The sequence below is a fragment of the Typopeltis vanoorti genome, chromosome 3 (genome assembly GCF_054136105.1).
Source record: "Typopeltis vanoorti isolate ZY-2024b chromosome 3, IOZ_Tvanoo_1.0, whole genome shotgun sequence".
Taxonomy (NCBI): Eukaryota; Metazoa; Arthropoda; class Arachnida; order Uropygi; family Thelyphonidae; genus Typopeltis; species Typopeltis vanoorti.
This window is the reverse complement of record NC_143551.1, coordinates 143,931,702-143,958,163: the sequence shown is the minus strand read 5'-3', so window position 1 is coordinate 143,958,163 and position 26,462 is coordinate 143,931,702. Positions and strand designations below refer to the sequence as shown.

The following is a 26,462-nucleotide window of genomic DNA, read 5'->3' as shown; positions in this document are numbered from 1 at the left end:
ATACATATCCATACTTGAAGTAGAAAAAGCCATCAAAGGCTTGAAATGTGGAAAGGCAGCAGGAGTAGATGATATTCGACCAGAAATGCTGAAGTATGGTGGTATAAAAGTCTAACAGTTTTATGCATAGTTCAGAAAGCCTGGACAGAGGGACAAATTCCCGATGACTGGAGTAGAGCTCTAATAGTGCCCACATATAAAAAAGAAAATAAAATGAATGTGAGAATTACAGCGGTATTTCCCTACTGAGTGCTCCTGAAAAGATCTATGCAAGTATACTTGAGAAACGGTTGAGAAGAATTGTGGAAGAAAAGCTTGGTGAAGAACAAGCTGGATTCAGGCCAAATAGAGGCTGTCAGGATCAGATCTTCACTTTACGACAAATAGTTGAGAAAGCATGGGAATATAACAAAGATCTGTATTTAAGTTTTGCCGATCTGGAAAAGGCATATGACAAGGTGCCAAGAGATAAGCTATTCAATATGCTACAGTTATATGGCGTCAATGGGGCATTATATCAAGCAATACATAGTCTTTATTCGAGTTGTAAGTCGGCAGTTAGAATTGGAGGATGTACAGGAAGATGGTTTAATATTAAATCTGGTGTGAGACAAGGATGTACATTATCCCTATTCATTATCTATATGGATCACATTATGAAGGAAAGTGGTATTAAACACGATATCAGAATTGTAGATGTTAATTTATGTAGATGTCAGTTCTTTGCTTTATGCGGACGATGTTATACTTCTGAATAAATCTGCTACAAGTCTGCAAGATTCCCTGACTAAATTGAATAACTGTTGTAATAGATATGGTATGAAGGTCAGCATTAAAAAGACAAAGACAATGAAAATAGGCAGAATTGTTGAAAATGTCAACTGTGTTGTGAACGGGGAACCTGTGGAACAAGTAAAACATTTCAGCTACTTAGGCACGATTTTTAGTGAAGATGGTAAATTAAATATCGAAATAGACAACAGAATCAACAAAGCTGGTATGGTAGGAAGTCAATTGAATAAATTCATATGGAATAAGAGAGAAATTAGTCGGAACACTAAATTAGCTGTATACAAGATGGTGTTCAAACCAGTTTTAACTCATGGAACTGAGAGCTGGGTCAGAAGTAAAACACTTGACCAAAGACTAGAGACCGCAGATATGAGAGTCCTAAGAAAGATTAGAAGCGTGAACAGATTGCATCAATGGCAATATCATATTAAAAACGAGGATGTTAGGAAAGAACTTGACATTGTCGGCATCCAGGAGTGTGTTAGCAGAGCTAATCTCAGGTGGTATGGTCACTTAAACAGAATGGGCGAGGAAAGATTAGCAAAACAAGTGTTCTCTGCCAGGTTGACAGGAAAACGACCCAGAGGAAGACCAAAATATAGGTGGATTGATACAGTACCAAGTGCCTTAGACGATAGAAATATAAGATCTGATAATGATAATATTGGAGTCTTGACAAGTAACAGACTGATTTTGAGGAAAATTGTAGATAGGAAGTTAGTAATGATGTAAATTTTTCATATAGTACTATCATATCCTGTAAACCCCTTGAGGGTACATGTCAGGAATTTGATGATGAAATAAAAATAAATGAAAAAATGTCTGAAAAACAATCTATAAACCAAGGAGTAAGTCAGGGATCTCTGTCTCCAACACTTTTCAAAATTTATATTGATGAAATATTAATACAGTGGAACACCTTAAACAATCCAGGTATAGAAATTTCCTGGAATAATAAAATAAATACCCTATTATTTGCAGATGATCTGGTAATAATATCAGATAAGGAAGACAATTTACAAAGAGCAATATATAATTTTAAGCATTATAGTAGAACAGTTTGGAATGAAAATATCCATAGATAAAACTAAACAATGGCATTTTGTGGACAAACTCCAGTTAGAAGTAAAACAGTTATTAATAATAAATATTAATATAACAGATAAATATTTTCAATTATCTTGAATATGAAGGAAAAAAAGACAAAATTAAAAACTTCAAAATTTTTACAGATTATAGGCCTGATAAATAGAACACTCAATCCAAATATAGTATAAAAAGAAACATGCTTGAAAACATACAATACTTTACCAGTGCCCATATTATTATATGGCAGTGAAATTTAGTCAATAAACAGACAAGCATTATGTTGTAAGCATTATGAAAGGATGATTCTGATGTCTAGTTCCTTCAGGAAGATTTAACCAAACTTTTATTATTAATGCCACATTGTGAGGGGTACACACTGTTACAAAAAAACTTCATCAAACCATGTTTTAAACTCATTCGATGTATAATCATTCACCACAATCTCAGTTCAAGATCAAATACAAAATATATATACACTTAATGAAACTAAAACATTATATACATTTAAATAACATTACATAAATAACTGCAAAATTAACAGGATCGAAGGCCTTCGAAAATAAATCTACCCTTAGAGATTTTCTTATCCAAAATATTAAAATCATTCCTTCTCTGACTCATTCTATTATTGGATTGTTTGACATATACTTAATCACATCTACCTGACTAAGCACCTTGTTTTCACAACAAAAAAATGTTCATCAGTCAGTTTCTTTTTTAGACCCTTTCCAAAAATATAAAATTTTCTTCTTCATTTCCACGGGATCTTTTTTTATCTCCCTCTTGCAGTTCTATTTGATGCACAATTTACTAATTTTTGTACCAGAGAAAGAAGTTTCTTCTATTACTTTATAAACAACATATCTAAGTTGATCTCTTCATGTTAAACCACTTTACAGTTTCATATTTCACCAATTGCTTTTTCCTTAGTAATCCAGTGTCCTTAAGACAAAAGGTGAAACTTTCCATTCAGTTAGAACGCCGACTGCATTATCTTCTTTTATTTATTAAATACTTGTTGACAGTCTCAACTCCTCAAAGTTTAAAGACCCACAGTGTTCTATGATTCCTTTTCGGAATCGTCTATTAATATTCTCCCAACTGTCACGTAAAACTTAAAAATTTCCTAAGAACAAAATTCTCTGGTTGCTGTTCTCAAATTTCCATTAGTTCTCTCTAATGGAAATTCTCTAGTTGTTTTCCTCGTTCCCTGGATACTCAACACTATCTCTCTCTCTCTCTCTCTCTGTCAGCTGTCAATCACCCATCAAACTCTTCAGTGAGCATGCTCACTCCATGTAAATTGCAAGATAGAAGTTACGTAAATGGCTGACATGTTGTCTCGTTAGCGCAAATGGAATGTCTTCACGAAACACAACAAATATCTCAACACTTAACAATTCTAAATTACAATAAATAAATTAATTAATTAAAAAACCCTCAAATTATTACAAACTATCAGAATCTAGTAAGTACATCAATTTCAAATGTATATATTTCATTTTGACAATATTATCAATAATGGGCACATCGCAAGTGCCCATTACTGATGGCAGATCTTTGGAAGATGGGAAGCAAGAGGAAAGTTTGTTGAAAGGAATAAATGTGGCCACTGCATTGTATTTTTTAAGGATTCTTGAAATTGTTTCAGAAATGTATGGAAGTGAGACCCTCTGTATTGTTTCATGGTTGTTTGAGGTGGGTTTATAGGAATCAAAAAACATGTCGTATAGTTCGTTATGAAAAGCCATTCAGTTGCATGATACACTTGATGTTCAGAAGCTCTTGCTTGAGATCTTGTGATTTAGAGTATACAATATGAGCATGATGTAAGAGTTTTTATGATTCCAGCATTCTGAGAAGGATGATGAATGGACTGTTATTGCATATAGCAGTCAGTGAAGGTAGGTTTACGATTAACGGAAATAGTTAGTTCACTAGAAGTAGAGCAGGGAGCCAGATAGCTAGGAAAGTTAGTTTGTTGTCCCTTTCTATTTCCATAGTGAAATTTATCTGGGGATGTAGATTGTTTATTTTAGCCAGAAAGATGAGTAAAGTATCTATGTTGTGGGGGCCAGACAGCAAAGACTTTGTGCACTTCAGGTTATGAGGATGAGAAAATGATTTTATCTAGGTGTGCTAGATAAAAGTTTGCAAGAGCTAGAGAGAGCGGCCCCTTCATAGAGGTCCCCTCAATTTGTCTGTAAAGTCTGTTTAAGCAGATGAAATATCCTGAGTAGATGACAAAGTCAAACAATTTGACTATATCCTGTTATCTTCCTGTCTAGCTTTGGTGTAGGTTTTTTTTTTTTTTTTTTAAACCAGAGGCTAAGTTAGTATTGTTAAAGGTTGACCAATTTGTATTACTTTAGCTTACTGTGTGTTGAAACATCAGATAATTATTTTGGTTTATATTAAACTTAAGTTGTTATTCTAACATGATAGTTGTCTCTATAATTTTATTATAATGAAGAATTCTTTGTGGAAGTATGATTCTTCTCTTTCTTCCCCAGGGCAATATACAGTCTCAGTAAGTTAGTGTCAATAAAGCCCTTTGGTTGCATAGACCCAGGGAATTCCATCTAGGACAACCGTTGTTGTGATAGGATTTTTCCTCCCAGAAACCTCGGTTCTAATGGAGGTGATGTCTTCTGGTGTCTTGCTTCTCTGTCACCCAGATAGTAGTACTGAAGCATCACATAAAGTTAACCTCCTGGCATTATTCTTCTCATCTAATTTATGCTCAGACAATCAGAGGTGACCTGGAACACTGCATCACATGTCTCCTATAGGGAAAGAAAAAAAGAAAAGAAAAGTCATCTGGCCCTGGAGGAATTTCACACATGCTTTATCATCTCTTTACTATATTATACTCATATTGCATCCATTTCAGAGGATGGACAGAAGCTCATATACAGTCAATTCCAAGCAGACTGATGGTGCAATGGTAGCACACGCCTCCAGATCAGAAGGTTGCATGTTTGAGTCACATCCAACTCGCAAGTTAATATTTCAGAAAGGAAATGGAATTTATACACTTACCAAGAGATAATTACTTGAAGCAGAATGCGACAGAGGAGACTTGGGGTTCATAAATAATATGGATACATTGCCTCCAATTGAGGAAAGTGATCATGTTTGTCTAGACATGGGAGGTAACAAAACATTGAAATTCCAGTTAGAAGGGATATATGTGGAACTATATGGCAGGTGATTATGATACACTTAGAAAGCAGCTTGAATTGGCCAAAAAAGAGAATAGAGGAATGAGTAAATAAGAATATGATGATGCTCTGTGATGGGCATCATGGCTCTGAGAAGAGTTTGTCATGCCTTAGTAATCTACTAAGTTTTTATAATAGAGTGACCAAGATGGTGATTGGTCTGTGGAATGAGGATAAACTGAGAGTTTGTGGATTGCAAAAGTTGGTTGATAGCAAAAAGTTTCAGCACTTGGCTAGAGGGGGTGCAAAATAATAGGTCATCTCTGGAAGATGGGTAAAAGTGTGATTAGCAAGGATGTGAGGACCAGATTTTTTGCTTGGAGAGTGGTGAATGAATGCAATGCATTGTTTGAATAAATTGTGGGGTGCGTTGTTCTGTCAATGGTTTCCTGGAGAGATATGATAGATATTATATTGATAGTTTTTGTCTCCCACGATAAGTGTTGGAACTCCATGGAGGTGCCTGTGCAATAATAAATAACAATAATAATATCTATACTATATACTAAGTCAATTCCAAGAAACGTAGATAAGCCTGCCTAAAGTAATGGATATGTCAATAATTTGTGACCACAAACATGGACTATGCCAGTCAAGATCTAAGACAGACCTCCTCACCTACATTATTTGCCTGTTGATATATGAGGGTGGTCTGAAAGTTCTTGGCCTAACAATGAAAAAACGAAATTATAATTTCAAAATTATTTTTATTTTTTGACATAATCTCCCTTAAGACTAATACATTTATTCCAGAGATGATCCAGCACCATTATCCCATCCTGTAATGGTTCTCAGTAAGATCTGCAAAATACCCCACTGCTGCGATCACCTCTTGATTTGAAGAAAAACGCTGACCAGCAAGGAAGAGTTTTAGCTTTGGGAAGAGATAGAAGTCAGATGGGAGCCAAATCTGGGTGGATGTTCCAACAATTCACAGTGCAGATCCCTTAATTTTCCCATTGCCAAAATACCTTTGTGAGCAGGTGCATTGTCCTGATGAAAGATGATTTTTCCCCCCCCTGCAAACCAGATCTTTTCTCACAAATTTTTTTGTCTAGTCTGGTTAAAAGATTGGAATAATATTCCCCAGTTATTGTTTTACCCTTTTCAAGATAATTAATAAACAAAATGCCTTTAGCATCCCAAAACACCGATGCCATGACCTTTCCTATGTAGAACCAACTTTGTCTTCTTTGGCACTGAACAAAGAACAGTGACTGCTGTTTGGATTCTGTAATGGTGAATCCAAGTCTCATCCATAGTAATAAATCAACACATAAAATCAGTTTTATTCTAGTAAAAATGCTCCAAGTACTGTTCAGAGATTTTCATGGCACTGAACAAAGAACAGTGACTGCTGTTTGGATTCTGTAATGGTGAATCCAAGTCTCATCCATAGTAATAAATCGACACATAAAATCAGTTTTATTCTAGTAAAAATGCTCCAAGTACTGTTCAGAGATTTTCATGGCACTGAACAAAGAACAGTGACTGCTGTTTGGATTCTGTAATGGTGAATCCAAGTCTCATCCATAGTAATAAATCGACACATAAAATCAGTTTTATTCTAGTAAAAATGCTCCAAGTACTGTTCAGAGATTTTCATGCGAGTGCATTTTTGATCTGCTGTGAGCAGTACCCATCTTGTGCAAATCTTTTTCATTTGCAATTCTCCATGCAAAATATATCCTACATGTTCTTTTGAAATGCCTATAGCCTCGGTAATTTCACGCACTTTGACTCACCAGCCATCTAATACCATAACGTGCACTTATTAATGATTTCTGGTGTTGTTACACTCTTTTGGATGTCCTTCACATAGATCATCTTCAAAGCTAGTACGGTCATGTTTAAACTCGGCAGCTCATTTCTTAATTGTCGAAAACAAAGGAAAAGAGTGCCCATAAACTTTAAGAACTTCAAATGACTTTCTTTTGGCATTAAACCTTCTTTCGCAATGAATTTTATAACTGCACGATACTCAATTTTATTCATTTCAAGGGATACAGACAACACTTTTGCTTCAGACAACTGTATAAAGCAAACTACTTTATAGAATGACTTGCAATTTCACATGGATGCTTATGACAGATGTGCCAACTTAGAAAAAAAATAAAAAATCTTGCCAATAGTGTTGCCATCTATGGTCGAGGCCGAGAACTTTTCAGAACTACCCTTGTATTGTTACCAGTTGCATCCCTGGCTAAGTCAATCAACATTTTCTTAAAATTTTGCTGCTCTACCTCAAGTTTTGTTATAACACCAAACTCTTTTACTCTTTTATATTAACTGCTGTAACAAATCTCTTATGAAAATAAGCATGAAAGCAAAAAACCATCAGTTATATTGTGCTCTAGATCAAAATATTACAAGTTATTGTGATGGGACTGTACCACAAGAAACTAAATCAAGGATCTGGGATGGCAAATAGAGAGCTGAAGTTCAGAGAATATATACTGCAAAAGTGGCATAGCATAAAGGACAAGCTGGGAGTTGAAAACCATCCAAGTGGAAAATTTTCTTTATCCCTACTTTTTAAAAACACTGACCTTATACATCCATTTTTATAATGCTTTAATACAGCCATATATATCTAGAAAACTGTGCACAAATTTGGTTGCTTGAGGATGAGTAGAGAGTGGTGGAAAGGATCCAGAAGCAGGTATCCAATATGGTGACAGGTTTGCTGTGGAATCCTATAATATACAAACCTCCAACTGAACCCTATAAACTCAGAGTGAAAGTAAAAGTATGCATGAGAAAATTTCACTGCTAGGCAGAAAAGAAAGGGTATGATGGAAGCCCAAGGGAGGGAAGGGGGTTATATAATAGATAAAGAAATTTTTCAACAGATGGCAAGAGGGGGAGAAAACAAGAGGTCACTCTTCGATGTCAGTTAAGCATGAAGTCAGCAAGGATGTAGGAACTAAATATTCTGTTTAGAGAATGGTTAGGTTAGTTTAGGGCATCCTGTATGTTTTTACTCTCTGGAGATGCTCAGATAATAATAATATTCTCAGCAGTGAAGATGTAGAACAGGCACAATTTTTAATGAAGATGGCTAAGGAAAATTGTTCAAGTGAACAAATTTTATCATTGATGATAAATATGATAAAGCCACTAGGTGTCTAATAAATTAAAACAGTTCATTTTTTCCTTTTCTTAGTTGTATATATAATTCAGATTCTTATTTTTGAGATTTTGTTTGGTCCATTAGGTTTAATGCATTTTTTACTCACTTCATATTTGAATGTGGATATTTTTATAATTTTAATTAAAAATAAGCTAAGCTATGAGTTCCTGGAAATTTAACTTTCCAAAGAGAAGCAGGATTACAGAAATTCACACCATACAAGATACAATACTATAGATCTTCTTACCATGGATTTTTGGTCAAGTGGCCTGTTCTGGGATCATGTCACTGCTTTCTTGTCTTCCAATTCTTCCTTTTTCATTTATTTTATATTCACATAGTATTTTCAAGAGTCTGTTATTGTTAATTCAAAATTAGATGTTCTAACCATTTTTATTTATACTTACTTATATAGTAGTTAATCGGTTTTATATTCAGAGATTGTACGATGGCAAATACCTGTTGGATTTCTGCTCAGGTATGGTGGTATAAAAGTCTTATAGTGGATGCACTGCATAGTTCAGAAAGCCTGGACAGAGGGACAAATTCCTGATGATTGGAGTAGAGCTCTCATAGTACCCATATATAAACTGAATGTTAGAATTGCAGAGGTATTTTCCTACTGAGTGTTCCTGGCAAGATTTATGCCAGTATACTTGAAAAACAGTTGAGAAGAATTGTGGAAGAAAAGCTGGATTCAGGCCAAATAGAGGCTGTCAGGATCAGATCATCACTTTACGACAAATAGTTGAGAAAGCATGGGAATATAACAAAGATCTATACTTAAGTTTTGTCGACTGGAAAAGGCATATGACAAGGTGCCAAGAGATAAGCTATTCGATACGGTACAGTTATATGATGTTAATGGGGCATTATATCAAGCAATACTTAGTCTTTATTTGAGTTGTACGTCAGGAGTTAGAATTGAAGGAAGTACAGGAAGATGGTTTAATGTTAAATCTGGTGTGAGACAAGGATGTACATTATTCCCTCTGTTATTCATTATCTATATGGATCACATTATGAAGCAGTGATATTAAACATGATATCAAAATTGGAGGTGTTAATCTCAGCTCTTTGCTTTATGCGCACGATGTTATACTTCTAAATAAATTCGCTACAAGTCTGCAAGATTCCCTGACTAAATTGAATAACTGCTGTAATAGATATGGTATGAAGGTCAGCAATAAAAAGACAAAAACAATGAAAATAGGCAGAATCATTGAAAATGTCAACTGCGTTTTAAACGGAGAGCCTGTGGAACAAGTAAAACATTTCAGCTACTTAGGCACGATTTTTAGTGAAGATGGTAAATTAAATATGGAAATAGAACAACAGAGTCAACGGTATGGTAGGAAGTCAATTGAATAAATTCATATGGAATAAAAGAGAAATTAGTCGGAACACTAAATTAGCTGTATACAAGACGGTGTTCAAACCAGTCTTAACTTATGGATTTGAGTCAGAAGTAAAACACTTCACCAAAGACTAGAGACCTAAGATATGAGAGTCCTGAGAAAGATTAGGTGCATGAACAGATGGCATCAATGGCAATATCATATTAAAAACGAGGATTGACATTGTCAGCATCCAGGAATGCATTAGCAGAGCTAATCTCAGGTGGTATGGTCACTTAAATAGAATGGGTGAGGAAAGATTAGCAAAACAAGTGTTCTCTGCAAGGTTGGCAGGAAAACAACCCAGAGGAAGACCAAGATATAGGTGGATTGATACAGTACCAAGTGCCTTAGACGATAGAAATATAAGATCTGATAATGTTGGAGTCTTGACAAGTAACAGACTAATTTGGAGGAAAATCGTAGATAGGAAGTTAGTAATGATGTAAATTTTTCTTGTAGTACTATCATATCCTGTACACCCCTTGAGGGTACATGGCAGGAATTTGATGATGATTTTATGATTTCTTCATTTGTTTTATGGTGCCACTTGGTATATTATCCAGCTGTTTGTCTGAGAAATTAAATTTCTACTGTTGGAATCTGTTTTTTTCATTCTTTTTTATAATTCATGTTTCACTTCCATATAATAAAGTTGATTTTGACTGGGATGGCTTAAATATATTATTTATTATGCTTTTTACTTTAACAAATAGATACTATAGATACAACTTTCTATGTTGGGGGAAAAGACTTGGTATATCTTTATAAATAAAAAAGGAAAATGGAGAAAAGAAAAAAAAATTTCAACTCACATTTACATTACAAAACTGCGATGGCCCTCCAACTGGATAGGAAGTGAAGCAGTTTCGTGATAATGTCAAACTGTTTAAATTGCAAAGACTAGATAGAAGACCCTCCTGAAAAATAATAATTTATAAACACTGCTTAAATCCCTCTTTCTATATATAAATATATGAACTATTTATGTTAATATTCACAAGTTATCTTGATTATGCTATTTAATTTTTAAGAATTTATTTTAGTGAATCACTGACTCACTGAACATATTTGTTAAATTTTCACTTATTAATCATCTATTACTATATATTTATTATATATATACATAATTACTAATGCAAAGAAAGGTCATTTTATGGAATTCAGATAGGAAAATTACATTGTTCATCAATAACAATTTATCCACTTATTTCACAGGTTATGGCACTGTGTAGAACTTGATTTGCAGATTCAGTCTACCTCAAAAGCTGACCTTATATTTATTGCTTTAATAATTTAAATGTAAGAAACTGGATTTAGAAGCTATTAGTGGTGCCATCTTTGGGAGAAGAGTACATTTACCACCAATCAATTTGATATCAAATGATGGCAAATTCCAGCCCAAACACTGGAATACATAGCATTTCATCATTCTAACTTTGCATTCATGTACTGACAACTAAATGGTGTGATGTCATGAATATGGAGTACTGGTTGATTGACTGTTTTTGGTAATTCCAAAGCAAATAACACAATGAGATAAGTGTATTATATCTATGAATTGAAAGTGTTCTCTGGGGAAGTTTGTGAAAGGAAAAGATTCTGGAGAACCCTATCATCCACATGCAACTGGCTACTTCATCTTTAACTGAAAACCTTTTATGGAGTTTTTTTTTGTCAGAGAGCACTGCTGTCTTACTACATTATTGGAGATGTCTGGAACATCAGTAATTTAAAAATTGTACCTGGTGATAACTGTACTGCAAACAACATTTACAAAGAAATATAGTAACAGCACATTTCTTGAAACATACAAGAAAAAACATGCTATACAAATACAAAAACTGTTATTGGAAATGGAAGTCAATGAACCTTGTACTTGATATTTACTCACTTTGAAATAAACTAGCATAGATATCTGTAAAAAAATTAGAAAAACAAAATGCAAAAAACAAACACCACCAACAACAACAATAAAAAACTAATCATGTATTCATTATAATCAATATAAATAAAAATTTGAAAGATCAAATTCCAGATGAGATCATTTAATTCTACTTGTGTACTCAAGTGTAGTGACAATGATGTGGATAGTAGTAGTTCATTTTTAAATTTAAAAGAATTGCAACTGAAAGTGTATACTATGATTGCATTTTTTGAGAAGACAAAGCATAAAAGAGGAAGGTGAAATATTACTGACAATCACAGAGAAGTTAATACAACTTCTCAAGTAGAGGTCAAAAAAGCAGTACTGATAGTGGCTTTGAGGCTAAGGTGAACAGGAATTTTCAATATTTAGTCGCATGTTGTTATAGGTCAAATAGTGCAGAGAGAGAGAATGTTTAAGCAAATGAAAATGTTGAGTGATGGGCTAGTGATAATAATGGGTGACAATGGAAGCAATGAGTGGAAGAAGGAAACATCATATGTGAAAATGAGTTCTTTGGGAATAATTACTTCATATAGCATGCGGTAGAGCCAACTGAAGGGGCAAGGGTATTGGATTTAATGTCACTACTTGGCAAGAGTGATTATGTGGTTTTGGCAGAGTTGCTGACATGTCAAAGAGTAGAGTGCAGAACTAAAGAGTATAAGACCATGACAAACAAGAAACAGACTGACAACTTTTTGTGTCATATCAGTTGAGGAGGAAGGTAATCATTAGTGGAAGTTGGTTTAAGATCAATTATGCAGGAACAGCAGAGAAAGAGTATGTTACGGAGGAGAGTACAAGGCAAGGAAGATGATGAGTTTCACGAGTGAGGAGAAACTAGCACATGAAAAGAGACTGGGTGAGGCTGCAAAGCAAAATTCTAGAGAATTTTACTATCATATGCTAGTCCTAGAGAATTTTCTGCCATGTGCTAGTCGAAGAAAAGGTAGGTATGGTGGAAGGCTGAATTTAGCTGCTGGAAATGAGATGAGAAATAGAAGATACAGTGAAAGCATTCAGCATTTCCTCATTGTATTTCATGTTGGAGTTAGGAGTATACAACTAACTTCAACAAGCTTCATTTCAACAATTCAAGCATTTCCTCATTGTATTTTGTGTTAGAGTTAGGAGTATCAACTCTAAACTCCAACAAGCTGGGAAGAAAGAGCAGAGATTGGCAGCTGGTGTGAAATTGAAATACTTGGAATTTTAAATAAACTTAATATTAATAAAGCAGTAAAACTAAATGGGATATTAATATGTATGAGGTAGTATCAAAAAGAAACTGGACTGCGTTGGATACTAAGCAAAAGATCGAGTTTTAGTCTCACACTGCCAGGTGTCAGTGGTGTAGACATTGTTGAGTCAGCCTGCCACATGATGTTGAGCTGTATGCACTGGAACTCATGTAACAAGTGTTATTCTTATCACGTGTTTGCGCCGTTCTGCGATTTCGGCATGAACATGAAATCAGAATTAAGGTCAAATGTAAAATTTTGTGTAAAACTTTAAGGCACATGAAAACAAAGCTTTGAGTCAAACTCAGTGTTCTGAGTGGCACTTGCATTTAAAAAGGGGCGGAATCCACAAGCATAACCCATGAAAATGTTGGAAAAATTTGACACATCCAGGAAGTTGCTGATAGAGTTGGGATTTCATATGAAGCAGCTCAAGTGATCACCACAGGAGATTTGAATATGCATCACGGTGCTGCCAAGTCCATTCCCTATTTCATGACTTCTGACCAGAAGGATCACCATGTGAATGTCTGTCCAGATCTTTGTCAAAAGGCTATTGATGACCCAATCTTCATCTCAAGTCATCAGAGGGATGAGACTTGGGTTTATGGCTATGACCTGGAGACAAAACAGCAGCCATCACAGTGGAAGATCCCACATTCCCTAAGACCGAAGAAGGCAAGGTAAGCCAGGAGTGCAACAAAGCATGTTGATTGTCTTTTTCAACATTACAGGGAGTGTCCCAAGAATTTGTCCCACCTGGTCAGACAATCAATGCAGAATTCTACTGCATCATTTTAAGACAGTTGAAAGAAGACGTTCATTACAAAAGACTAGAACTGCTGTGAAGCCACAACTGGTTCCTCCACCATGACAATGTTCCCTCCCTCACAATGGCTTAAAAACACGAGAGTTTTGGGAATGCAACAGCAAGGTGGTCATCCCATATCCTCCTTACTTGCCAGATTTAGCCTCTTGTGACTTCTTTCTTTCCAAAAATGAAATTGAAGCTGAAGGGGCAGTGGTTCGACACTGTTAAGGAGATCCAGGACAAATTGCCCTTGATGCCCTTCAACAAAAAGACTTCCAGGAAGCATTTGGAGCATGGCGAAAGTGATGGGATCACTTTTAATGATTTTAATTTTCACAACTTCAAATAGTTTTCTTTTTCCAAAGTCTGCCATCAATAATGATATAACTTCAAGTAATACTGTTAAATTAAGTTCTGAATAATGTCCGACACTGAAGCTTGTCTATTAGCTAGAATTATATGATTTTAGTTTATTAGTAACTTCAACAGGCCAGGAGGCAACCTTTTTAAGGAGTCTATGAAGTGATCTGATCTGTGTATTGGTAGGGTCATAGTCTAAGGGAAGATAAATACAGCAATCTTTAAGCAAAGAGGCAAGTTTAAAGTGCAATTAAGTAACTTCTAAAAATTCATTTCAGAAAATGTCTCAAGAGACTGAGTATACTTACAATGATTTTGATACTTCATGAGGTGTTAAAATCTCTAAAAATGCCAAGTTTACTTCAGTAGTACCAAACATTTTTGAAAGGGCTATTTTTCAGTGGGGTTAAGATGTTGCCATGCCACAAATAATTAAAATGTATCCTCAGTTACAATGAAAATCATGTGAGGTCTCACTCAACCAGTGAGATACCTGTCTTATTGTACTTCAAATCCATTCATCCCTTTACATTATGAACATGTTCAAACAATACTTGAAGAGAGAATAGATGAGATGAGGTCATCTCATCTCATCTATTCTCTCTTCATTCTGATTATACATTCTCTATGCTGCATCACTTACTAAACTTTGACCACGCTGATTTCTAAAGTGCAAAGTTTACTTCACTGGTACCCAACATACATCTGGATGTCTACAGTATCTCCCACCCCACCTGCAACTTGATTTACTGCATTTTCTATTGTTGCTTCACTCACTCTACTTTGACCACATATTTTCTGGCTGCTCTCACTCATGTATTCTTTCACTCTGTGCTCTACCCTGTTATAATTTCTCACGATCACCCTTATATCCAGCTTCCTCATGTCTCCTTTCCTAACCTACCTTCCATACTTAATTCACCTTTGCATTCTGTTTCTTACCCAGATGTCTAGCATGAAACCCATTCAAATTCAGTTAATCTCTTTTAAACCATTTTAACTTTCCTTCAAATTCACTCCATGCATTAATAAAATGCACAGCTTAACCATCATACCATTCATCATTTCTGCCAACTTCCTATTGTCATACTTAGGCAACAGTATTAAGTGTGTGTGTGTGTGTGTGTAGTTCATCATGCAGATACAACACTAATTATCATTCATATTTTTGTCTAATGTAAGAAAGAAATATATGGAAAAATAATTAGCTAAATTTTATTCAATAATGAGTCTGTATTTGTCAAGATCAATTAGACATCTTTATAGATACATACAGATAGCAAGTGCAGGCAGGCACACAGAAAGAAGAAAAATAATACTGAGGTAAAAGTATCTTAATTGTTAGGCTAATGGTTTCACAATAAGTCTCTCAGATTTTTGGTACTGTAAGGAAGCCATATTTATTTAGGTTAGGGGAAAAGATGTAGAGCTGTGGCAGATGCCAAAACCACTCACTGAGATGGCATCATCTGTGACTCCAGACTGACTGATGGATATACTCAAGTTCATCTATGTGGAAAGTGAATGCTTCTGGAAAAATTGAATGTCATATCTTTAAAGACTTGATATTACTTTTTCAAACCATGGGATGTCAAGGATGTTCTGCAACTAGTTTTGGAGAAAAAGTGTCGAATTTTGGGAAAGTCACTGTCTAAGAAAGTAATGGACAAAGTTAATTTCAGTGGACAAGTAGGTATGGTTCCGAAGATAGTTCTATTACATAGTTTAACTTGTTTAGAATCACGTGTGTTCTTATGACCAGTTTGCCTGCTGTTAAAAAAGTTTCTAGGAGGGGAAAAACTCTGCAAACTTTGTATCAAACAGGTCAACTCACCTTTTCAAAGAGATGGAATTCAAATAGAGGACTTTCCAAACAATCTATTATGCAATATTTTAATGATACCATACTATTGAGAGGGATGATGTTGTGAAAGATGGATTTAACTATTTAACTATTATTTAAGTTCCTTGTAGATGGACAAGACAATGAGCTGTTGGGTAGATGACTAACTAGAACATCAAGGCAAGACAGACAATTTTTTTCTGTTTTACCATAGAAAATCACTGCAACTAATTTTGCTAGAGTGCTTGCTGTTAAGATATGCTAAAAAAAGTTTCAACATATCCATGCTTTACGGAAAAGAATACATTGTCATTACAGTGTGGCCATATGGTGAGTAATATTTCAACCATTTTCTTTTCAAAACACTCTGAAGCAGGTCCTTCCCCTGCTGATTTATTCAGCAGGGGAAGGACCCACTGAAGCAGTGACTCCAATCTATTTACAAGTTTTGTCCAGTCAGTTAAAATGATCAGAGTACATGGTAAAAGTGAATAAAGCATATATTATCCGTCTTAATGAAAGTAAAATATACCTACATTATTTACACAGCAGTTGCAGACCATACCATTGATTTGGATCAGAATATTCAGAGAGGGGGGGACTTTTTTCTTATGAAGAAACAGATTTAAATCTGAGAGACTGCTTTTGGAATCTGCCATAGCTCTACAAGGAAAGTGACATTAAACTTGATATGAGGATAAGAGATATTCAACTCAACTCTTTATGCAGATGATGTTATACTACTAAATAAATCCACTACTACAAAGGTTTGTGTGTCCTTGTGTCTTATAAGGACACACACTATCTCCACCATTACTCATGTTACTTCTTTCTTCTCAGTCCTTTCAGTAAGTTTTCCTCCATTTCTAAGCTTTTTCAATAGCTTCCAAAACATTTTGCTATCTCCCTGATATTTATCTTCTATATTCTTACCAGTCTTCTCATAACTTTTGTTTAGCTACTTTTACACATACCTTAGGTCTCTTATTTTTTCTCATCATCATCATCAAATTCCTGCCATGTACCCTCAAGGGGTGTACAGGATATGACAGTACTACATGAAAAATTTACATCATTACTAACTTCCTATCTACGATTTTCCTCCAAATTAGTCTGTTACTTGTCAAGACTCCAACATTATCAGATCTTATATTTCTATCGTCTAAGGCACTTGGTACTGTATCAATCCACCTATATCTTGGTCTTCCTCTGGGTCGTTTTCCTACCAACCTGGCAGAGAACACTTGTTTTGCTAATCTTTCCTCTCCCATTCTATTTAAGTGACCATACTACCTGAGATTAGCTCTGCTAACGCATTCCTGGATGCTGACAATGTCAAATTCTTTCCTAATATAATCATTTTTAATATGATATTGCCATTGATGCCATCTGTTCATGCCTCTAATCTTTCTCAGGACTCTCATATCTGCGGTCTCTAGTCTTTGGTCAAGTGTTTTACTTCTGATCCAGCTCTCAGATCCATGAGTTAAAACTGGTTTGAACACTGTCTTGTATACAGCTAATTTAGTGTTCCGACTAATTTCTCTCTTATTCCATATGAATTTATTCAATTGACTTCCCACCATACCAGCTTTGCTGATTCTGTTGTCTATTTCTATATTTAATTTACCATCTTCAGTAAAAATCGTGCCTAAGTAACTGAAATGTTTTACTTGTTCCACAGGTTCTCCATTCACAACGCAGTTGACATTTTCAATGATTCTGCCTATTTTCATTGTCTTTGTCTTTTTATTGCTGACCTTCATACCATATCTATTACAACAGCTATTCAATAATAATAATAAAGAAAAAATAAACTTATTTTTTCTGTATTCTTTTAAGGTAGCTGCTGACTTTTTTGCTAAGGAGCCTTTGGTATGCTTTCTTCTTCTTTTCCAGGACTGCTTCTTGTGTCCACCTCAGTGTTCTTATTTTTGTAACCTTGAAGATGACTTCACTATATGCCTCTCTAGCTAAATCAATCAATATTTTCTTTGTTGTTTGCCTCTGAGACTGCAAAGTTTGGTTTTTATTTTTGAAAATTTTCATTTTTTCTTGAATAATATCTGTATAATTAAGTCTACAGTTTACCAGAAAAAGCTGCACAACTTTAATTCTTTTTAAAAACTTTCTTACATATTGTTTTCAATGTGATATTCATTTTTATCCTATGTAAAACTAAATAATGATCACTTCCAACTTCAAATCCCCTGTACTCTTATATCACTGTCCATCGTGAAGATATCACCATCAACAATAATATATAGTCAATGAGGCTTTTCTCTCTCTCCATGTGAACTTGCAACACATCTTTATGTTAGAACATGATATTAATAACAAGTAGTCTGCATCCTGAGCAGAAATCCAGCATGTACTTACCGTTATCATTATTATTATTAGCTTTGCTCTTTTCTCCAAATTTTTCTAAAATGTTTCTCATATGATTGTAGGATTCATTTCTTACTCTGCTGTTGAGATCTCCAACAAGGACCACATTTTTTCATTTTTTTTTATGTCAGCTGCTTGTTTTAAGGACTATTTCTCTATTTCTTCCTTTAGAAGAGTTTGTAGAACCATAGACACAAATAAGTTTCATTGTTCATTTCCCCATTTTGAAGTTTGCCCACATAACCCAATGTGAAATTGCCTTCCAATCAAGAAGTTTATGTTTGGTGGAAAATCTGTGTGGATATTAGAAGCTAGACTGGAGATTAGAACTGAAATGCAACTGGAATTCAGTGTGGCTTCCCAACCAAACAATTGTATCTAGGATCAAATTTTTACAGGCTGATAGGTACCGTATATGTCGGCGTATAACACAACTCAAATACTACAGAAAACACCACGAGATCACGGGTTGTCTTATACGGCGAGTATAAAAAGGAAAGCTTAATTTCTTGGATGAACATTTAGGTAGTTACAATACACTGTTATATAAGAAAATAGGCAGTGTTTATAAACAAATCAGATTAATTTTTTGTTACATAAATTTATTTAAAAAATTACAATAGATGCAAGTCTTGAAAAAAAAAAAATTAACCTCAATTTTCATGTTAATTTTCTTCATCTGTTGAAAATAGTTCTTCAGATTCATTGTTTAAATGATCATCATATGGATCCCAGTTTGAATCAGTGAATTGATTTCATTTTCATCGTCATCAGTGTCCCACAACAGATCATCTTCCGTACCATCCATAAGATTAGAGATACCACACTTTTTAAATGATTTTATTACAGTCTCTACTTTTACTTTATTACATGCTTTGATCACAAAATTGCACAACATATCAAGTGGATTCAGCACGCATAGATCCACCGTTTGTAAATGATTTTCCACCAGTCAACATCCAATTATTCCACTCTTCTCGCATGTGATCTTTAAATGGTTTGTTCAAGCAGACGTTTAGTGGTTGCAATATATTATTTTCTAGAAGACTTTTAGTATTCTCAGTTAAATGACTACGAAACATATCCCATACTAATAAACTGCATTTTTCATTATACTGCCTGGTCGCGTGTTCCACACATTATTTATCCATAATTTCACACCATTTTCGTCCATCCATCCTTTTTCGTGAAAATGTACAAAAATACCTGAAGGAGATTTTACTTTAGGTTTAGTTTTACGTTTGAAGATGATCATTGGTTTTAACTTGGTTCCATCAGCCAAACATGACAACACAACTGTAAATCTTGTTTTTTCATGACCTGTACTTCAAACTAGCACACTATTACTACCTTTAGACTCCACTGATTTATTGCTTATCATATCAAAGCTCATAGGAGTTTCATTCATTCCAATATTTGACAATAGAAATTTATGTTCTTGTCTCAACTGAATAATAAATTTAGAAACTGGTAAGTTTGTGGTCAAGATCTGCTGATAGTTTTTGAGCAATTTTCGTTTTTTGTTGTATTACCAATTTTGTCTGTTCATAAAACGATTACACCATCCTGAAGTAGCTTGAAATTCTATACTTTCATCCAGATTCAATCTTGACCATTTTAGTGCATATGCTCTAATCGTATTTCTTGTAACAAGATAACCATTCTGCAACGTGATTTTCCAGTTGTGGCCATCGGGTGATCCCTGTTCTCATCACACATTTTTTCTTTGGTAATTTTTTAAAAATATCTTCTTTCTTCCTCCATTCTCTTACCATCTTCTTGGTTACGTCAAACTTTCTTGCAGCAGCACAGTTATTAGTTTGCTTTGCCATTTCAATTACCCTTATTTTAAATCAAGCTTCATACTTTCTTCATTTTGTTGCTGGTTCCATGATTTTAAATGATAACAATTTTAATAATACTAAAATAAAAAAAAATGCAAAATTAATAATTAATTAAAATGGGGGCTAATCACTTTTAATGAGGGTAATTTGCGTAAATATTAAATCTATGCTGCATAGATATAAAAATAACGGATATAACAACAATACCTAATGTTGCATTAATACAAGAAAGAAGAAATTGGAGAGGGAGGGTCGTCTTATACAACCGACATAAGCTTAAAACCTAAAAATAGCCTAAAATTTAGGCCTTGTCTTATACGCCGGTCGTCCTATATGCCGACACATACGGTATGTAACAAAATAATTGAATATGGATAAGAAGTTCTTTTGCTTCTTAGATTTCGAAACATATCTTTGACAGGATACTGCATAAAATATTATGTGAAAGAAAGAAAGAGAACATTTGATCCAAGGAATTCAAAGAATTTATTAGAACTGTCAAAACTAAATAAGAATGAACTGGCAATAGCAAATCAGATTAGAGGACTTTTTAACAACAGCAGAGATAAGAAACAGGGGTACACTCTCAGTACAATGTGTTATTTACTACACTGATGTATGAAGCAAAAACTATTTCAGACAAATAATTGGCTGATTAATGTCTCAGAAAGAGAAAGCAAACCAAAAGAGATAAACCAGACAAAAAAATAATAAGTTTAGTGGTTAAATCATTTAAATAGTTAAATTGTTTAATTATTCAAAAATAACAGCTAAGATTGTTTGGATATTCACAAGATAAAAAATGTGAGACATCCAAAGAAAGCATGACAGTAAAAGAAAGAGAAAATACTCAGAGAAACATCAATACAGACCAAAAGCCAGCCTGGTTGGCCGAGTGGTTAGCGCATCTGCTTTCCAGCGAAAAGGCTGCGGGTTCGAATCCAACTCTGGGCATGGATGTTTGTGATTGTGAAAATACTAGTGGTGGTAGTGGGCGGTAGATGGCATTGGTAGTTGTGGTTTGTTGTAGTTGGTGGATTGAGTGGTGGAGACAGAGTTGTAGAGTAGGTGTCCTCCCTCGATGAGTCTTTGGACTCCCTGGAGGTGTTACATAATAATAATACTAGCAAGACCATGTCAGCACACATCCACTCTGCTAACTCCTTTTATTCTCCAATGGGGAGTAGGTGAAGCCATTTTAGTCCTATGTAACTTGGGAGACAGAGAGGTAGGTCAATTTTCACTGGCAGTCAATCAGAGATATCTGAACCAACGCTATCACTAATTGTAAATGGCATCCAGTGAAGAGAGCTGACAAGTGCTACCTTGTGGTCTCTAAACCTACCATTATATTTATTGTCTGAAACAGTGTGGATTCTATGGTCAATTTTCTTGAGTTTTCGGGAGAAAAAACATGCTTGCCATACCAGAGATCAACTATCCTGGGAACCAGTTGAAGAAAGATTTAGAAAAAAAGTTTCTTTAGTCGGCAACTAGAATTGAATCTGTCTTTCTTTAGGTGGCTTAGCACTGTGGGTGCAAACACCACTTCCATTAAGCTACACAGGTTCTCAAAAAAGATTAACTAGTGAAGCAATGTACTCTTTGTGCACCAGGTAGAAGAAGAATGACTACTGAAGTTATAAATATGTTGTAAAATAGTGATATTCTGAACAGAAATCAAGTAGGTATTTACCATTATTATTAGTAGTAGTCCTGTCCTTATTCTTTTTCACACTTTTTGAGAACATTTCTGTAAGCCTGTAATTTTAAGAAATTAAATTTCTTAAAATTTTTAAAGCAGCTGTTTAGGCTTCACTTAGAACTAACTTTGTCATGCCAGATGCCCTCTGTAATGACTCAAAGTAACTACTTTTCACTACTTGTACCTTCAGTGGGACCAAAAATGGAATTTTCCATTTCGAAATTTGTTCTGCTTGAAATTGGCTGCTACTTGGGATGGTTATCATTTTGATGAGTGTTTGAATACTAAGGTTATTATTTAGAAGTATCTAAGATCACAAAAATACCTTATTAACACCAATTTATATCAATAAAGTATTTTTATAATTCTTCTTCTGGCTCCACCTCTTTTCCATCAATATTGCTTATGTTGATAGCATTATTTTCAATTCAAATGAGCATGAGGTTGTTACAGTAATTGATTTTCACAGCTCACTCATTAACTGATGAAAACAGCAGGGAAACCTTGTTTAAGTATCTTCCCTACCTCAGCCAGTAAGATATTTGATTGTATTACACCAAAATGCAGCATGTGTGGTTTAAGTTGATACAAAATACAATTTGGTCAAATTACTAGACCATCAATACTGTTCATTATGGGAGGCACCAAAGGAAGATGAAGATCAGACATATGGCTGAAAGTCCCATTTAGCTCTTCACATTCCATATAGGTTACATGTATGTATCACCTTTCAGTCAGTTATCTTTGACTGTAGAAAATCACTCTTTAAGATTAAGAAGGCTAAATTCTCAAAAGTGATTTTGAGAATTTAGAAAACAGAAAAGACAGAAGATGAAAAAGACTGTATTACACATTTGGCATTCTCTGGCATGGAATATTCATGCCAGATAATGTCAAAAAACTAAAAAAGAACTAATGTCCTAACAATTGTTAGGATATTCTTTATTTCTTTTTTTGTTACAATTTGAACTGCTTCTACGCTGTTTTAAATTCAGTGCTGTGTGTTTGTCAAAATTATAATTTGTACTCTGAAGATGTAGTTCAATAAATTTATTTTTTCTTCTCTTGGTGCTGTTTATACTGTGAGGCATTATTATAATATTCAATGACACCAAACCTAAGCTTTTCTATATGTATAGAAGCCATTATTTCTGGGAACCAAACACTGCATTAACCACTTCAGACCTCTGATATAAGTAAAATGGTGTTTCACTGGACACCAAGAATCATCTACTACCTAGATGATCTATGCTGACATTTTCATCAACTAAAAAAACATATCCTTCTGCAGTAGAAATTCTTGCTGTTGGTGGTAATGGACCACAAAGCATGGAAAAGAACATCATCCATCAGGATTTTGTTTGACTGAATTTATGGTCAATGCAATTAGGCCAGTATATTATGACAGTTTTCTCTGAATGATTTACATGTATCGCGTAATAGAAAGCCAGAATTTTTAGCAGGAAATAACTGATGGAAGCTTGAGTTAATCATTAGTGGTTTATTAATGGACAGGTAAAGTTCCTATGTGCAACATCTAAAAGCACAATGTTTGGCTCTTTTTTTTTTTAAACAATATAAAGGTATCTTTATATTATATTTACAATTATGATAGAAGTAAGAGAAGGTACTTACAGGAAGTTGAGAAATTGCATTATTTTCCACATTAAATTCTGTCATATTGGTACAACTACTGAGTGACTTAGGAATGGAGGTTAGTTGATTATACCTGAATGTATGAATAAAATTACTGTGGTAATGTTTTGATTAAGGAATTAAAATTAACATTAAAACATAAATAAAACAAATGAATTCTGTTTACATAACTTTTCAATTAATTACGAGGAGGATCTGGAAAGTTCTGATACCTAGAAAAAAAATTAATTAATTTTATGTCTTCTTAAATATCCTAAAAGAAAAAAGAACAAATTATTACAATTTGATAAAATATAAGAGTTAAAGGGTTTTAAAATTCTTGTCATTATATCTGTTGCTTTAATACCATTTTTGTTTTAGGTATTTATCATAACTTTTCAGACACCTCTCCCCCTCATAAAATGCTCAATATAAAGCAAAATACATATTCTCTGGAATTTTGTTGGGTGGCAGTCAGAATAACAATCAAAGCAAATGAAGCAGCAAAGTCAACACACGTAGAGATACGTGCATGTTTTCTGAACAGCTGGGAGAGAAATAGCATGAACTAACTCACTTTTAGGTAAAATGTCTTATACATTTTTATTGCTAGAATTCAGCATATTATTATTATTATTATTCCTAACACCTCCAAGGAGTCCGAAGACTCATCGCGGGAGGACACCTACAACTGTCTCAACAACTACACCGAACCTCTACTACGAATCATCTCCATCAACGCCATCTACCGCCCACCTCCACCACAACTAGTATTTTTTGTCTGTAAATTGCGCGTGTTCTGAAGGGCCGATTTGTCTGTATGCAGGATGAAAAAAACCCGAGTTTCCAGGAGAAAAAAACCCCGCTACCTCCGTATGAGATCGGCTAACTCACCTTTGATTGAAATCGTCCAAATAAAGATTCCTCCCGTCACGACGAGAATCGAACTTAGGCCTATTCCAATCGAAGGGCACAATGTACCATCGTTCTTCCAAATGCACTACGGAGGCAACTTTTTTTGTCAGGATTCTAATGAGGTTTCCTTTCAGTGACATAAAGAATAAGATAAATTAAGCAGACATTAAGTAAAGTATAGTATTAGAACAGTGAGCTATATTACCACAGATAAATTGCAGGGAGTTCTTGAATATGTGGTCAGTAGAAGAAAGAATGATTATGGAATATAATACTGGACAAGAAAAATTTTAGAGGTAACCACATGAGTTGATACAGAAGTATTTAATGACTAATTCATTCAAGTATTTTATGCTGGTGAATGTGATATAATATAATGTTTTGGTGGGGACACAATGGTGGAGGAAGATTTATCAGGATGTATACAAGGCATTAGGTAATCTTAATTAATAAGACAATAAAGGATTGATGACATTCTGCTGTGTGTATACTTCAAGGGAATGTTCCATGATGTTAACATTGATTTTGGCATGGTTTTTTTTTTGCTGGAGTCACACAAAACAATGGAAGGATGTAAAATAGTTCTTGCACTAAATGGGTTGTTACTGAAAAGATCCAGCCGTGTAGTGGCACAATAATCATTATCTCCATTTGAAATGTCAAACATGTCAAAGCTTTTGAAATACCTTTGACATGTTCTATTAACTTCAGGATACTGTGAACCATCATCCTTCATTCTTTCATGATTCCAAATCTTAAGTAATTTCTTATTGATCTCGGATTTCATCCATCCTAGAATCATTCTTATGCAGTGGCACTATTTTGCCTTCTTCCTTCTGCTTAGGGACCGTTCACATCGCAAGACTTTTAATGAATGTAATCCATTCCCATAGCCTTATTAATATCTAGCCTATTCAACACTGATTCTTTAACTTCTATCCCTCTCTCTCTCTTAGCATTTTTCTTCTTTCAAGATACTACACAGCATCATTTACACTAGCACAATATATAATGACAAAGTGTTAATTAAATAATTCCACTACATTCTTTGCTATCACTATACCACCACAACCATTCATTAGTATCACTTTTTCTAAATTCATTATCTTTCTGTATGCTACATAGAAGTATTTTCTTGAATTTTCTTTGGACATTTGGTCAATTTTCTATCCCACTGCTTTCATTTTTTTACAATGCTTGTTGTAAGTCTGCATTTTATATTTCTTGTTAAACTAATCATTAATAACTGTTTCATCTCCTCCATAAGTTCTTTTTCTCTACTGCTAATTACTGCTTTTTCTCTACCTAATTTCACTGTTTATTCATTTCACTTCTACTCTATTTATTCATCTGATTCTTGGTATGTAGTTGTATATGGCATATGTCAGATGTGTCCTAACCAATTTCTACCTATTGTCAACATGTTTTCCCCACACTACCTACAACAAATCCAACATTCTAAAAACATCACGTTTCTTCCATTACGTGCTGCTTAAGTCAGAAACTCGAAATAAAAGATTAATTCTCTTTGTTTCCATATACTTCCTCTCAAAACACATTCATACTGCAGCAAGAAATAAAAATGTTAATTATTGCCCATGAAGAAAACAAAGATTAAATATTATCGGCAGATTTTTAAAAAAATTTATTTACTCATGTGGAGTTCCTCCTCCCTATCCTCCACCATCCCTTAGGATGGTTGAGCCCTCCTAATGAGGGATTACATATATATTTTAACTATAGATCCATGTGTATTCACAGGCCGGTTTGCCTGTTCTGAGGGATGAAAAAATCCTCTACCTCCATCTGAGACCAGATAAAGGTTCCTCATGTCATGGACGGGAATCGAACCCAGGTCTTTCCAACCAAAGGGCTTTGCCTATACCGACTGAGCTACAGAGGCTCTTCAGCAGAGGAAATTGCTTTAAACTTGATGCTACTTTTCCCGTATGCTGTATTCAATGGATTATTCTATTGAAACGATCATAAGTCAGAAATCACTATATGAACCATAAGGATATTAATAACTAACTCATGAATGCTAAAATGTGTAGGTCTATTTTGTTATATTTTCTAAATCAATTTTAACCTTTGTTTGTAGTGAAATAACACCATGCACAAAAGTATAACATTACATTTTTGTATACAGTACTGG

At 34.5% G+C, this 26,462-nt stretch overlaps 1 protein-coding gene across 1 annotated transcript in view; it reads right to left on the bottom strand.

Moving 5' to 3' along the window:
* Positions 1 to 26,462, bottom strand: part of LOC150108627 (uncharacterized) — a 327,730-nt gene that overhangs the window by 103,216 nt on the left and 198,052 nt on the right. Inside the window, exons 7-8 of the mRNA XM_090390495.1 lie at positions 23,393 to 23,486; positions 10,451 to 10,555 (exon numbers count right to left, since the gene is read on the bottom strand). Of these exons, the coding sequence (XP_090246621.1) occupies positions 10,451 to 10,555; positions 23,393 to 23,486 (199 nt within the window). The remainder of the gene's footprint in view (positions 1 to 10,450; positions 10,556 to 23,392; positions 23,487 to 26,462) is intronic.